The sequence below is a fragment of the Coturnix japonica genome, chromosome 8 (assembly GCF_054131305.1).
Source record: "Coturnix japonica strain WE chromosome 8, WE-NBRP24, whole genome shotgun sequence".
NCBI lineage: Eukaryota > Metazoa > Chordata > Aves > Galliformes > Phasianidae > Coturnix > Coturnix japonica.
In genome coordinates this window covers 7302861-7317246 of record NC_140670.1, presented here as the reverse complement: position 1 = coordinate 7317246, position 14386 = coordinate 7302861, and the positions used below count along the sequence as shown (strand labels likewise).

The 14386-nt window shown below is 36.8% G+C and overlaps 1 protein-coding gene across 8 annotated transcripts in view; it reads left to right on the top strand.

Moving 5' to 3' along the window:
* Window positions 1-14386, top strand: part of CCSER2 (coiled-coil serine rich protein 2) — a 133943-nt gene that overhangs the window by 86752 nt on the left and 32805 nt on the right. For all 8 annotated transcript variants that reach the window (XM_085553921.1, XM_015865996.2, XM_015865999.3 and 5 more), the window contains 3 exons: window positions 9552-9642; window positions 12756-12918; window positions 13555-13750. In XM_085553921.1, the coding sequence (XP_085410047.1) occupies window positions 9552-9642; window positions 12756-12918; window positions 13555-13750 (450 nt within the window). The remainder of the gene's footprint in view (window positions 1-9551; window positions 9643-12755; window positions 12919-13554; window positions 13751-14386) is intronic.

Below are 14386 nucleotides of genomic sequence, written 5' to 3'. Positions count from 1 at the left end.
TTCTGAACTAAGAGAAGTGTATAGATTTGAACACAGTTTAAGCAGTATAATGAAAATAATATGTGGTTACGTTGGGCAACTGTTCATCAGGAGCAACTGTTGATTTAATGAGGTTTCAGTACAGAGTGTTCAGGAGATCCCCTGCTTTAGTTTTGTTCTTTAAGAGGTTTTAGTGAAGTGCACGTGTTTCTTGCACATTGACAATTTTTTACCAACAACTTCTTCAAAAAAGAAGAGCTGTGAAACAAGAGCCCTTCATGGGCATTTAGTTACAGGAACTGCACTTAAAAAGCAGATTCTGTCTAATGAGCTAATTTAAACTGGATTTTTTTTTCCTACATTTCATGCTGCAAATGAAGTGTCTAAGGTTTTAAGAAGCTGAAGGTAAAATTAAAGAAATGTATGTTTCAATATAAGATCTACATTTCTGTATGGAGGATTATATGTAATTTCATTATTGAAACCAAGACTCTTAATGTATTTAGATTCTGATAGTATCTTTATGTAAGCCATTACTAAAATGTCTGGATTTCCAAAATCTGAGGCTTACTGCCCTCCCCCATTCCTGTATTTGCTTCTCTCTTTGCAATCTGCTGTTAAAATGTTCCTTTACTGGGGTTGTTCCAGTCAGAACTAACTTGCGTGCCACTTGGCTTTTGCCACCTTCCCACCCCTATGAGGGAGCTGAATGTTTTTGTCTGCTGATGGGTTGTGTCTGCCTGCAATTAGTGTATAAAGTATCTCTATCTGTAAGTGGAGAAATTCCAGCTTCTGATCTACAGTGCTTTGTGACCTTGAGCGAGTCTCATGGAACGCTGGGTCTCACTTGTCTATCTTCAGAATGATGGGTAAAGTAAGAATGAACAATGGCACTTCATGTTGTATCATCAGTATATTTAATATTATTGATGTATTTGTACCTTGTGCTCAAAGTTAAGCTGATCAAGGGCAGGGATTTCTTATGGTTTATTCCTGGTGTGTCACAGCTGAAGGTGAAGTGCTAATGTCTAAGTTCCATACTGACATCTCATGCTATATACCGGGTTCATAAAGAAATGATGCTGAGGACACGTTTGAATTACACTGTTCTAACTTGATATTCTAACTTCCTAATTTTGATGTTATTGTTCTCAGATTTCCCATATTACAAGTACAGAAATTTCTGGCATTTGCTTTTCATATCCTTGATTTTAACAATTACAACCCTCTAATATAAATAACTAAATAACTAAAAAGTTATTCTTTTCAGTTATGCTGAAAAACTTCTATTTGGAGAAGAATTGAACACTGTGAAGGTGTCAGGAATATTAATTTTCTTACAGAACTAAGGGTGTGTAGCTGTTTCAGAACATTCTGCAAGCAGTGCTGTTAGACCATTTATTCTTTCAGGAGGCCTTTGGTGGCTGTCAGTTTTCTGATCGTGGCATAGATGAATGTCATGGAAGCAGAGGCTGTGACTTCAGAGGTATTGAATCAGAGTGAAAAACAGCCAGTGTCTGCCCTCCCACTACCATGTGGCCTTCAGATGTAGAGCTTAATGATTACAGCAATGGGAGGCAGTAAGAAACTGCATTACTTAATGAGATGGTGTTTCTGTCTGTGTCTTATGTGATGTAGGTGTCCCTGCTGCCAAATATTATTAAGAGGCTATATGACTGTGTTACAGTACACAAACCTCTTGTGTTGCTTTGAGAGGCATAACATCTTATGAATGAGCTTTTATGGTAAATTACTTTTTTTCCCTTTGGGATAGGAGAGCATATTTGCCTTTGAGAGATATATGAATCAGAACTGACACGGCAAATATTCACATGCTGTTTTGGTTGGTAAAAATGAAGGAAAGCAACTTTACTTGAGCTTCCATATTTCATCTGTGCTAATTTCTGTGATGGGGGAGTGAGCAGCAGATATATTGAGTGCAATATGATAAATGCTGGTAGAAATTAACGCTTGCTTATTTAATAAGCTTAAAGTGAGATTTCCAATATGACTTTATAACTGTGTATACAGCATTGTAATTTAGTATGAGTTTAGAATGGTTGCTTTCAGTGGTTGTCTTTATTCTACCAAGTAGCTTCATCTTTTTTTCAGTAACAAAAGAACTTCAGATTTAGTCTAGTGTGCTTCAAACTAATGGTGTTACTGTGGTTTTTCTTAAGGTATGACAGTGTTTAATTTATTCTTAGCAGGTCTTGAAATAGTTAAGGAAGTGATCGTGTGTCCAGGGAGACCGGTAGACTCTTAAAGTTGGGGTAGTTTTTAGTGCTGTTGGTGTAAGCAGGAAGAACGTATCTATGGAAGTACATCAAGTGAATTGCTATTCACCTAACTCATCGAACTGGATTTCTGAACACTTTGCAGATAGCTTAATTAAAAGCATGTAAATTGGCACAAGGTTTCTTTTCCTTTTTATCTGAAATTGTTATAATTATGTAATAATTATTATATAGTTATTAGCTGTATCGAGTTATAGGAACACTGGTATTGAAAATAATTTGTATAAGGTTCAGTTGGTCAGCGTTAGAAAAGTAAGTGAAGGGCAGGACCTTAATGCATGCTGGAATCAGCTTTTTGGTCGTATGCATAGTTTTGGTCCCTCTAGATGAGATGTGTGTGCTCAGTGCTGTCTCCTGAGTTGTAATTGGATGCACTTTTTTCTTTTCAAGAACACGTAACATAGCATTTAGGCCATATCAGTATAAACTGCAAAACACCTTATCATGCTAATCATCATAGCCCTTCAGATAAGAAATTTGAGTGTCATTTTTCCCTGTAAAGGCTGTTTGTGAGTAAACAGCATTTTGGTGTTGTGGTGAGCTTTGTTCACTCTGAAATACATCAGGATAATGCAGTGAGAATGCAACTTTGCAGCAGTGCAAGTCAGAGGAAGGGTTAAAATAGCATAAAAACCTCAAATGCTTCCTAGCTGGTTTGTTGGTTTTCTTTTTTGCTTTTTTAATTAGAAACAACAGTATTAATGTGCCTGTAAAATAATAGAACACATTAGTACTATGGAATATGTTGTATTCAAATTGCAGTAAAAATCTAGTGAGGATGAAATTTAAAATTTGGTCTCAGGTAGCAGTCATAGAATCATTGAATGGCCTGGGTTGAAAAGGACCACAATGATCAGCTGGTTTCAACCCCCCTGCTATGTGCAGGGTTGCCAACCAGCAGCCCAGGCTGCCCAGAGCCACATCCAGCCTGGCCTCGAATGCCTCCAGGGATGGGGCATCCACAGCCTCCTTGGCTATTCCAGTGCATCACCACACTCTGGTTGAAAAACTTCCTCCTAATATCCAACCTAAACCTACCCTGTCTCAGTTTAAAACCATTCCCTCTTGTCCCGTCATTTTCCTAACACTATCCATCTACATAAACAGTCATTTACAGATAGTGATCTTGCAATCTGTGATGCTGCTCTGAATTTTGAGGTTGTTCCATCTTGGTGAATTTCAGATGGTGAAAATTCCTTTTATTTTTTGTTTGCAGTTTGATTACTGGTGGCTAGATGGCAGTAAAGGAATGTGGCTGTGACTTCAGTTGAGCTACATGTTTGGGAAGCGCTATTGTTTATGAATTGATGAAGTCTCAGCAAAATGATTAATATTTCAGATGTTCTGTCTTCCCCTTGATGATATTGAATTTCAGATTTTTTTTACTTATTCTGTCGTATAGTGAGTTACAAAAGTAAAGTGCTGTGTCTGGCTGCTTCTTGAGACATAATAACCCTAAGAATTAGTTCCTATCTATTTCTGTAAACCTAAATTAAACCTACTGTGCCTCTGTAAAAATGTTTTCACAGAGGAATAAATCTTTAAGACTAATATCCAATAGTTGAAGTATTGTGGCTTTTCAGATCAAAGATCCTGTTACATTTGTTGTCATGGCAATCTTCCTTTATGGAGCATGAACAAAATGATGAATTACTTGTTTGGATGTTGTGCTTAACTATCTTCAAATGCTGCATATTACAAGTCATATCAAACTAGCTCCTTTTCTATCCTATTATTGATATTCTACAGGATTCTATTCCAGCTCTCCTCCCTGTGAGTCTTTCTCTGTTATTATGACTATTTAGTGTTGTTTTTCTCTTCAGTTACTTCTTTGTCCAACTGTCCACTGAAAGTGAAGGAAGTCATTACCTTGGTTTGTTTTCTCCCTCCAAGTAACCAGTCTGAGTAGTTTTTCTTTAATGTCACCTTTTGGGAGACTTATATTGTGTTTCTATTTCTTTATTCATCTTTTCTCTCTCTGGTGTTGTCCCTGGCCCCTGGAAGACTCTTCTCTGTACTGTTGGCCTGGAGATGGATTTGACTGACTTCTGTAGCTGAGATGTTTGATTTACTCCATTTGTTTATCCTTTCTTTTCACATCTATTCATGTTTCTCCTCAGGTGTCTCCAGTGGTGTTTTGTTCATTATTTTACTGCATATTTTTCATTGAGAATGGGTTTTTTAAATGGAAGTAACATTCATCAATTCTTAGCATCTTGCCTGAAGAGATGCAGCAAATGAGCCTGTGTAGAGGACAGCACAAAAATGTCTAGAATTTGTGTATTAAATACTGTGGGTCTTTGTAAAGCACATGGAGGTATTAGTTGCAAAAGAATGTTTGAAACACTGTAAGAAGAGCACTTAATTATTACATATAACACTTGTCATATTTGACAGCACAGAAACATGAATTGCTTTCAGCTGGAAAATAGTGTAATTTTCATTTGAAATATTAAAACATAGAGTGTAGTAAATGCAGTGTATTTTTTTGTTCATCTTGTGAAATTGTACCAATTTGCTGCAGTAATTTCATTCATGAAGCCATATAGACAACACAAGGCATTTTGTTTGGAAAGTCTAACATTAAAAGCATGCATTGACTGAGGGCTTCAATGTCAGGAGAGAAGTGTAGATTGATGGTCTCAGCTGCAAAAACATGTCTATTAATGAGAAAGTAGGGGTTTATTTCTTTAGGGATATTCTTCCCGAATACATTTTTTTCTGTTAGTAGACCACACAAAGAGTAGCAATATGATAATATAAAGGCTAAAAATGATGTCCTTCATTTTAATATAAGATTATTTCCTGGTTATTTCTACCTTACTGGAAGGATAGTTTTGATGCTGCTGCTGTGAAGACTCCTGTTGCCAAGCGAATTAAATAAGTTACTTACTCAAACTGTCATATCACAGAGCCTTAACCTTTTGACACGAACTAGAGCTTCCTATTTCAGTCTCAAGTCCCTACATCATCTGTTGTTTCAAGAGGTTTTTTGTTTTGTTTTTTTTTAAATGAGAACTTACTTTGATTACTGATTTCTCCTATGTGATTTGAAACAAAATCATTATTTGCTGAGTGTGTAGTAATGTATCTGTTCCTCTAGCATCAGCCTCATGTATAAACAGCACCGTGACTTGTGCTGAGAGATGCACAAGTTTTTATAAATAAGGGGTCTTTAGTCGTAGGGAACAAAATGTTGACATCTGACCATGATGTTTGACTTTTTTTTGTGGAATGTCTCAAGAGCAGCTGTCTGCTGCTCTACAGGGGCTTTAACAGCTGCTTTCCAAGTGTGCTGCAATTGTTTCCAAGCTTGTACGCTTGCCTGTCTCTTCAGTCTTTTTCCCATCTCCCTGCTAAGTAGGAACATTGACTGCTATTAGGGCTCTCAGCTCATTCATTTATACCAATTAGTCATGGATCATCTGTTTCTCCTCGAATGCGTTTCTTGTTGCATAGACAATGACGCTTTCTTCACTTACTGAAGTATTCAGTTGAAAACCTGTCTAGAGGGACAGCTAGGCAACACCACTGGAGTTTGACATGAGCTTTAACACTTCCAAACATGTATCTCTTCTTAAGTTGTACCATCTTGGAAAATCTAGTGCTAGAAAGCCTTGCAAAGTTACTATGAAGTAGGATAGCTCATTTGTAAGGGACTTAAAAACAACAACTTCAGGGCTAACCAAAAGTTAAATTTGTGAAGTCATTTTCCTAAGGTCTATTGATCACACTTACATCACCTAGCACTTCTCTAGGAAGTCTGTTTCAGTGTTATACCACCCTCAGAGTAAATAATATTAATAATATTTATATAGTATGCCAGATATATAATATTTATTATTTATATAGTATGCCAGAACTGCACACAGTGCTCAAGGTAAGGCTGCACCAATGCTGTCTATGGCAGGGGACCCATTTCTTGCCTGGTTGACTATCAGTTTTTAACAGGCACTGTTCTTTTCAGCTACTCAAATAAAATAGGATTCATCTCTTACAGTAACTCCTCATAACTGCTAAAACATGGAATATTTGGTAGTGTTTGCGCTTATGCATTTTGAAATGTTTCTTTACTTTATGTTTTGAGATTGTCGCCCAGAATAACGTGATGATAATAGCTGTTAAGTGCTCATATTAACAGTGTTTCTGCCATTCATTATGCAGCAGTAAGAATGACAACAGAAGACTGTAAATGCAGTTTTGCTAAGTAGTAATGAGTTCGGGAAGCCTGCAGTTTTTCTCAGCTATTTCAAGATTGTAGTGCTAACACTTCATTTACAAAATGTGTCTGTGTTTATCTGCATCTAAGGAGATAGCAGAAGATAATACTTAAGAGAATTCACACGAGGCACAGCTATTGCAAAGAGTTGGTATTCAGAGCTTTGTTTTCTAGCATGGAGTTGCCTCAGTGTAGTTCAGTAACATATAATTAGCAAAACATGATGAAATGTGCTGTTGACAGAGAAGTATTTTTGGCATCTCCAGTGCTGACCTTGTTTGACATCGTTTGACTTCTGAAGCTCTGATGCAGATAGCAAAGTGGCCTGTCTAGGTTTATTAGTTAAAACTGCCATGCTCCATTTTTGTATTGTATTTTTAAAATACTTTTGCACAGTAATACCTATGGTATATATTTTTTTTAACTGATTGTTTTTGGCCGCTGGTTAACTGATGTTCATTGAGGTTCCCGCAGTGGAGGAAAATGGTGCTTGTTCCTACTAATTGTGATGATCCAAATGAGGTATAGGAACTATTTATCAACTAACAAACTGCATTTGCTTCTCAGATGCCTACATTTCGCTGCCTTAAAGAAAAAATACATGTCGATTAAAAATCTTTTGCGTTCCTGGAGAAGTATAAATTAGTGGATAGAAAAATGAATGTACACCCGCAGTCGGAATGTTAAATTCCCATTTTCTTTTATTTGCTTCCATTTCTCTGAAAGCTTTCCTGCAGATGTTTATTATTCACAATGTCCTGATGCTGTGTTTCTTTCCTGTGAATGCTTAAAGGAACCACATATAAACAATGTTATTCATGTTTGGAATGGACTTTGGAATACAGTGAACAGAAGTGATTCTGTCTCACCTATTCTACCTTTCTTTTTATATCGCTTCACAAAATGGATGTGAACTATTTTCATCACATACCCTTTCTCCTAAGTCAAGAAGTAAATCGTGTTACAGAAATAGAGAATGTTTGCAGTTCTGTGTCATGGGAAAAAATAAGTCTTAAAATGTGTTGCTCTTTGCAGCTTTTATAACTGAGAGAGTATTGGGTGAATGGTGTGGAATGACTGCAGAAGAACAGTTGGATCAACAGTGCAGAGATGCCTATCATTGTTCTTCCTTTCTATCAGTCCATCTAACAAGTGGAGGGATAGCTTTCCAAGTGAACAATGTTTGTAAGCAAGTGTACAGCTAAATATTTACTGAACAGCTTAATATCCAGAAAGAAGTAATTAGCAGTGCAGCTTTTCAACCTAATGATTTTCAGTATTGCTCCAGTGAATTGCCTTTAGATGTAGCCGATAAGGCTAAGAAAAATCTGAATTCTGTTCTTAGAAAAGCAATGGGTGTGAAATACCCAAGTGTAATCTTAGGTCTTAAAGATGGGGCTTTTATTGGTGGGATACTGAAAGATAGAGATCAAGAGTTTTAGAACTGTGTGACTATGAACAGTTTCCTCAGTCCTGCTTTGTGTAATTGCTTAGTAGTAATAAGCTTCTTTATTTAAGCAACCATGTTAAGCAGGCTGCATTCTCTGATCAAGTGCTGTGCTTTGGTGTTGATGTGGCTTTCCAGTCACGCAGTGCAAGCAGCATCTGCCTGTTCAGTTAACAGAGTATTCTACAGCCTCCACTTCCTAATTATTTATTTATTTTGACAGACTTGACCTTGCTGACACTACAGTTATTTATCTTTAGAATACCTGTCTGACTGCAATTCTGAATGGAGAGTGATTCCATTCAGCACTAACATCCGATGGGCTCTCTTTGTATTGGTTTGCGTGTGACTTTAGAAACAGCTTTACGTGAAGCATAGCATTAAAGACAGTGCCTAGTACTGTAAACTGCATGTTTTAGGTTTTGTTGGCTGAAGAAGGTGCTGGAACACACTGATCTTATCAAAACGTTAGGAGTATATTTGGTCAGTAAGTGACTGACATGTTAAGGTATTTAGGTATTGCTGTTCCACACTTCCACAATTCTGGCTTGCTTAAAAGCCAGAAACATGTTCAGGTACTGTTGCTTTTCTTGTGGTTCTAAAGGTGTTTTTGGTGGCGTTTAAAGGAGTATAGAGGCCTCTCCATTCTTTATTTTAGGGAGGTAGTATTTTCTGATTTAGCTTCTTATTTACACGGAATTACAGCAACCAGATAAATCTTAATCTGAAAATACTGTCTCTAGACATTTAGATTTAGTAAAAAGGCACCAGAGGTGTGACACCTGAAAGATGCAGTAGAAGTAAATGTGTTAATGGAGTTAATCAATTAGACTTTGCAATTGCATTTTGTCTCTTGCAGTCAGATAAGTGTGCCACTGCCTGAGAAAGTCTGTGACTGCTGTAAATTATGGAGTGTTTTTGTTAGATTTAATGGAGCTTTTCTAACAGTATTCAAGCAAAGACGGTGTGCGTCTTAGGTGTACAAAACAAAAGTATCTTGTGCTGGCGTTATGTTTAGCTTAGAAAATAGAAAGATTCAGTTCTGCGCCATACTTGTTTAGAAAACCTTCTTCCCTGTTCTTTTTTTTCTTCCTCTTCTGAATAATTTGGTCTTGAATCCTCCAGGTCAAGCCTACATTTAGAGGAGTGGAATTCTGAACTTCCTGATGTTTAAATCAAGATTCTATAGGTTCCCTACCCTTTTACTTTGTAAATAACTGTTTATCAATATGATATGAATGCTGAAACAAGATAGCTTTACATCATGTTCCCACAAAGTTACCTTTGAATTCCAACTGAGCAAGATCATTTAGTTTTAAAATGCAGGCAGGATAATAATGAGTAGGAAATTACTTGGAGTTTGGCATAGGCCCAAGGTAGAAAATGGCTTTAGTCCTTCTCTGTTGCACTGTTACCAGTATCGCTGTCTTGAGATGAGTAGGAAGATGTTTAGTAGCTATAGTCTGAGGTAAGGCAGGTCTTGGTCTTAAGAGACTGCTCACAACATCAGATGTGTATTTAATACAAATGTAGCAAAGCTTTGAAGTAAGCCTCTGTAGCAATGGAATAAAATATCAAATGCCTCAATTTGTGGTTTCCTTTCTTGAAGGACATCTTGAACAATCTTGATTCCTGTGATCTTGAAGATGATGATCTCATGCTTGATGTAGACCTGCCTGAAGACCCACCTCATGATAAAGGTTAGTTGAGTACCCAGGCATTTTTACTGTGACATTGCATTTGTTGAATTTTACTCTTCTGACTTCTTCAGTAAGATGATGCTTGCATCAAATTGTTTTGGTTTTTATAAATTACCTTCTTTCTTTGCTGAGATGTGGAATTGAATACAACATAAACATCAAATCTCAAGTTACAGAACTTATGGCCTGTTATAAAACAAGAAATAAACACAAGTAAGCCAACAAAACTTCACTGCAGACTGCCTTTAGGCTGTTGGTGGTTTGAAGTTTACTCTATACTAAGTTAGTCTTTCAGTCCTACGCATTAGTTATATTTGAAAATATAGCTTTGGTGAATGACAATGTAATTTTTGAGATAGTTTTTTTTTATTATTATTATACAAAGTGATGGGTATCTCCTAATATATTTGATATGACTGCAACAGTAGCCTTAGATTTTAAATTGCAATATATTGAAGGATCTTCTTTTATGCTTTTATAACCTTTTAATGGAGAGGATAGGTGCTATTAAAATAGTACTAATGTAAGCCAGAATTAACTGGTTTAGGTAAATAATGCCATAATTCTTTATCAAATCCTATCTGGAAAGTGTCAGGCATTTAGTTTGGGTTGTTCCTGACCTGCTCTTAAGAATCGTCACTGACTGCTGGTTCTAAGTCTGACCTGCACTTACCATTTCAGTGGAGGCTAACATGTCTTAAACTGAACAGGAACATTGGATGTGGACACAGTAGTGCCCTACCCTGTACAAATGACACTGAAAGTTTGGGGAGTTTAATAAATGGTTTTGTTAGCTACCTACTTACATATCTTTGTGTGTCTAACTTTTTAAAGGCCTGAAGTTATTGTCTGTAAGAAAAAATGGGATATGTTACTTCAGATTATTTTGGTTTTTCTTCCTTCCCCATAGCTGTATCTACACCAAATGACTTTTTTGGACCTGAAATATTATGAAGGCTGACGTAATTTCTGCTGGAGATAGCCTTTAATGTGTGCTTGCTAACAAATTTATTGGTGATTGTTTCTGCTGTGGTACAATTCAGCTTTTCAGCCCTGAAGCTTAAGATTTTTATTTTTCATACAAAACCATGACATATGGAATGAATAATAAACCAAGCATAAGGGATTGCTCGCAGTACTAATGGTAATACACTGACCGTTCTTTCAGTAATGGTAATTGTTATCTTGTTGTAAAAACTCAGAAGTAATTACAAGGGAAAGATCAAGTTTTTGTTAAGCTTCCTCGTTTATGAAACATTCAGTACATCTGCATCAGTGATTCCATTTAAATTTCAAAACTGTTCAAAATTCACACTTCTTTGCCACAAACTTAAAAAATCAATTTGCCATTCAATCTAGACACAGGTGATATACTGTTTTTATTTCACTGCTTTCTTCATTGCGTCAATATGATAAATCTATACTCATGCTGCTAGTCAAGTGTCAGTGGTGTTCGTGTAGCTGGAATAAATTGTGACTAAAGCAATCCAGGCTGACTTAAGTCAGTGGTTCAGGTGAAGAAATTGCTGTTCAGTAGGGATCAATATTAGTTAATTACTATTCTTTTTGCATTTTTTTTAATGTGGGATAAATTGGATATCTCTGACATGATTGCTTCTTCACTAAAATTCAGTGATTTCAAAGTAGCCTGGAAAGAATTGATCTCATGCTTTCTCTTCAGTAAATATAACAAACTGAAAAAATGAATCTTGTTCTTTGTTAATATTCTTATGTTTCTATTTCGTGTCTCAGTTTTCCAAAGGAGAAAAACCATAAGACCGTAGTAACTTTCTGGGGGGCTATTTTGCTTTGACCCATTTGGACTTTCTTGCGGTGCAAGCTGTAGAAGGATGCCTGTGAAGGAAAACAAATCTTCTGTTATTTTAAGTGTACGAGTTAGGTTATTACCTCCATTTTGGTTATTCAACTAGTTGATTTAAAAAGCAAAAAAGAAAAAAAAAAAAAACAAACCACAAAACCTGAATAGTAGATGCAAGTATTTGTTTTGTTTGGCAGCACTTCTTGCCGACCCCTTTTCCATACTTGTGTGCAGCTTCCGTGACATCAGCCTATTAGACTTCCCAGGTCAACAGAAACTCTCCTTGTTTCATTTTGGAGTCCAGGATGCTGCTTGGACACTATTTATAGCAGCCGTTCTAGTTCAACAAGTATGCAGTGTGTGAGGATGGCAGCCTTAAATCACAGGGTAAAACTGGGCTCCCTTCCCACCAAGACGCAGGCTGGGAACACAGCAGGAAGGAAGGCCTGTTTATGAGCGTCTCGCGCAGCTATGGCTGAGTAGGCAGCCGAGCAAAACAATGTCCTCTTGTGTAGATTGATTCTTCTAGCAAAGGACTGACAATGTGAGGAGAAGCTCGTTGGGTAAGTTAGAGAGACGGTGTAATGGCAGGGGTGCAGTTCAGGACTGTTTGCTGTGCCTGACGGCGCAGGCAGCATTTGTTTTGGCTGTGTTTCTAGTGGCTTATGAGCTGTTGCCAAATACAGCGTTTGTTCACTTCGGAAGTTTGTGGAATTTCCTTTGCTTTGCAGAAGTTAGTGTTTTAGAGAGATGATTTGCTTTGCTTGTTTTAAACTGTGCTTATTGTCCTCGTAACTGAAGTTTAAAATTCTCTCAAGTTGAAACAGCAGCGTCTAGAAGGAGATAGATAAACACATTAAGTAATTGTTTTGTTCTGACCTGTTTCTAAAACGACCATATTTCTGTGTTTGTTGGCTGTTCTCACTTTTTAAAAGCCTGAAGATACTGTCTGTAAAAGAGGAATATGTTCCCTCAGATGATTTGAATATTTTTTTTTCCATTCCTATAGCCCTATTTCCTTCAAATGGTTTTCTTAGACCTGAAATACTTTCAAGGCTGACCTCTAATTCTGCCACAGGTTACTCTTATTCTTTTTAAGTGTTTTTTATGCTAGTAAAAACCTGAGCTTGTTACAGACTTCTGCTTGGCTGTTCTGAAAGTGCTTTTGACTGGTTTGGGAGGGGGGGGGAGAAAGAAAGAAGCACTGCATCTGCTATCAGCAGGTAGAAAACATTTTATTTACATGATCTGGAGAATAAATTGTATGTATTTTCCTAATTTCTGCTCCTTGTAGATGAATGTGAAAATATGAGCCGTTATGATAGACAAGACAGAAATGCTAGACAACATCAGGAAGGATTCTGGAAAAGAGCACCACAGCAGCGGTGGAATGCACAAGATCACTATCATCTTGGTCATACCGAGCACTATATTCATGGTAAAAATGATTTGAACAGGTAAAGGACTTTTCTTTTTTCCTCCCTTTGTGAGAAATCTCTTTTGCCGCTAAAGAATATCAAGTGATCCTGGGTACTGTCTGTGAATAGCATGGCAAGAGGGAGCTCTGATGAGATTTGTAATGATTTCTTTGTAAAACTCGAGTAACTAAAATAAGAATGTTTTAACTTGAGCTGGAACTTACTTGGAAGTGTGATTTGTTTCTTGTCTTCGTAGGGTACTGTAAATGCTTGCTTCAATTACAGTATCTATTCCATGGGGAAATGAATTAGCATCTTGTTAATTTCATATTCTAAGTTTGGATAGTTTTTTACTTGAGTTTTTAAGTAAATTAAGTCCTATAGTTTTTATAGGCTAGCTTGCATGAATGAACTTATAGCAATAGTGATGACCAAACTCATTTTAAGGTCCTGTAGTTTTTAGTCTGTGTGAGATCCATGCGAGTGCAAAGTGAAAAAGCATCAACATTTTCTGATTCTTTTTTCATCTGTATACCACAGCACGTAAATATAGCCCATGTTACATAAGTTTGTGTTACTAAATGCTCCCTAGCTCAAGTTTGTCAGCCCTGTGTGTGTGTGTACATCTATATCTAAATATTTGTATAAATAGATATATATGTTTATTTTTATCAGGGGATCAAACTACCTGGATTCTTCTGTTGGTCACTTGGAAAGCTATGGCACACCAAATTTTTACCAGTCTCCCAGACAGCTGGTGAGCTTACCGGAGAATACTGTGATGCTTGATGAAATGACACTTCGGCACATGGTCCAAGACTGCACAGCTGTGAAAACTCAGTTACTGAAACTGAAGAGATTACTGCACCAGGTGAGCTGCTTAAATGGAACAAAAGGCAGTATGTGTATTGGAGAATGGGCCCAGATGGGCTGGTCATCTGGCGCTATTAGGCTGCCATTTTCTGCATGCATTGAATTTACAGTGTTTAAGAAAGCATACATTTTTTTAATTGCTATTTCAAGTAGCACTTTTCTGCCATTTCAGCAATTTATCGAATACAAAAATATTACATATTGGTGTTCTGCTTCTCTGTGGAAATAATGAGAAATTAATCAGTAGATATGAAGACAGTCTTTTATTTAATAAGATCCTAAGAAGCTAGAAGTAAAAAAAAATAGCAATAAAAATCAATCACACTGACTTGCTGAATGCAGATTAGTTCAATGGTGGTAGCTTTTTCTTCTAATAATAATCATTAAAAAAGCTTTGTATTCTTCACTCTTCTAAACATCATTCTGTTTGAGAAGGAAGCTCTGCTAGTCCTGCTGGGTCAGATCTATTGGAAGTACTGAAACGTAACCTTACCCCATGTGTTGTCATAAATTTTTAAAGAGCTTTTTCATTTCACTTCTCTGCTCAAGAAATTGTGGGAGTCTTTTGGATACATTTACACGTTAGCATGGAAAGAATTTTCTTTGTTTATTGCTGTTTTTTCTTACCGGAATA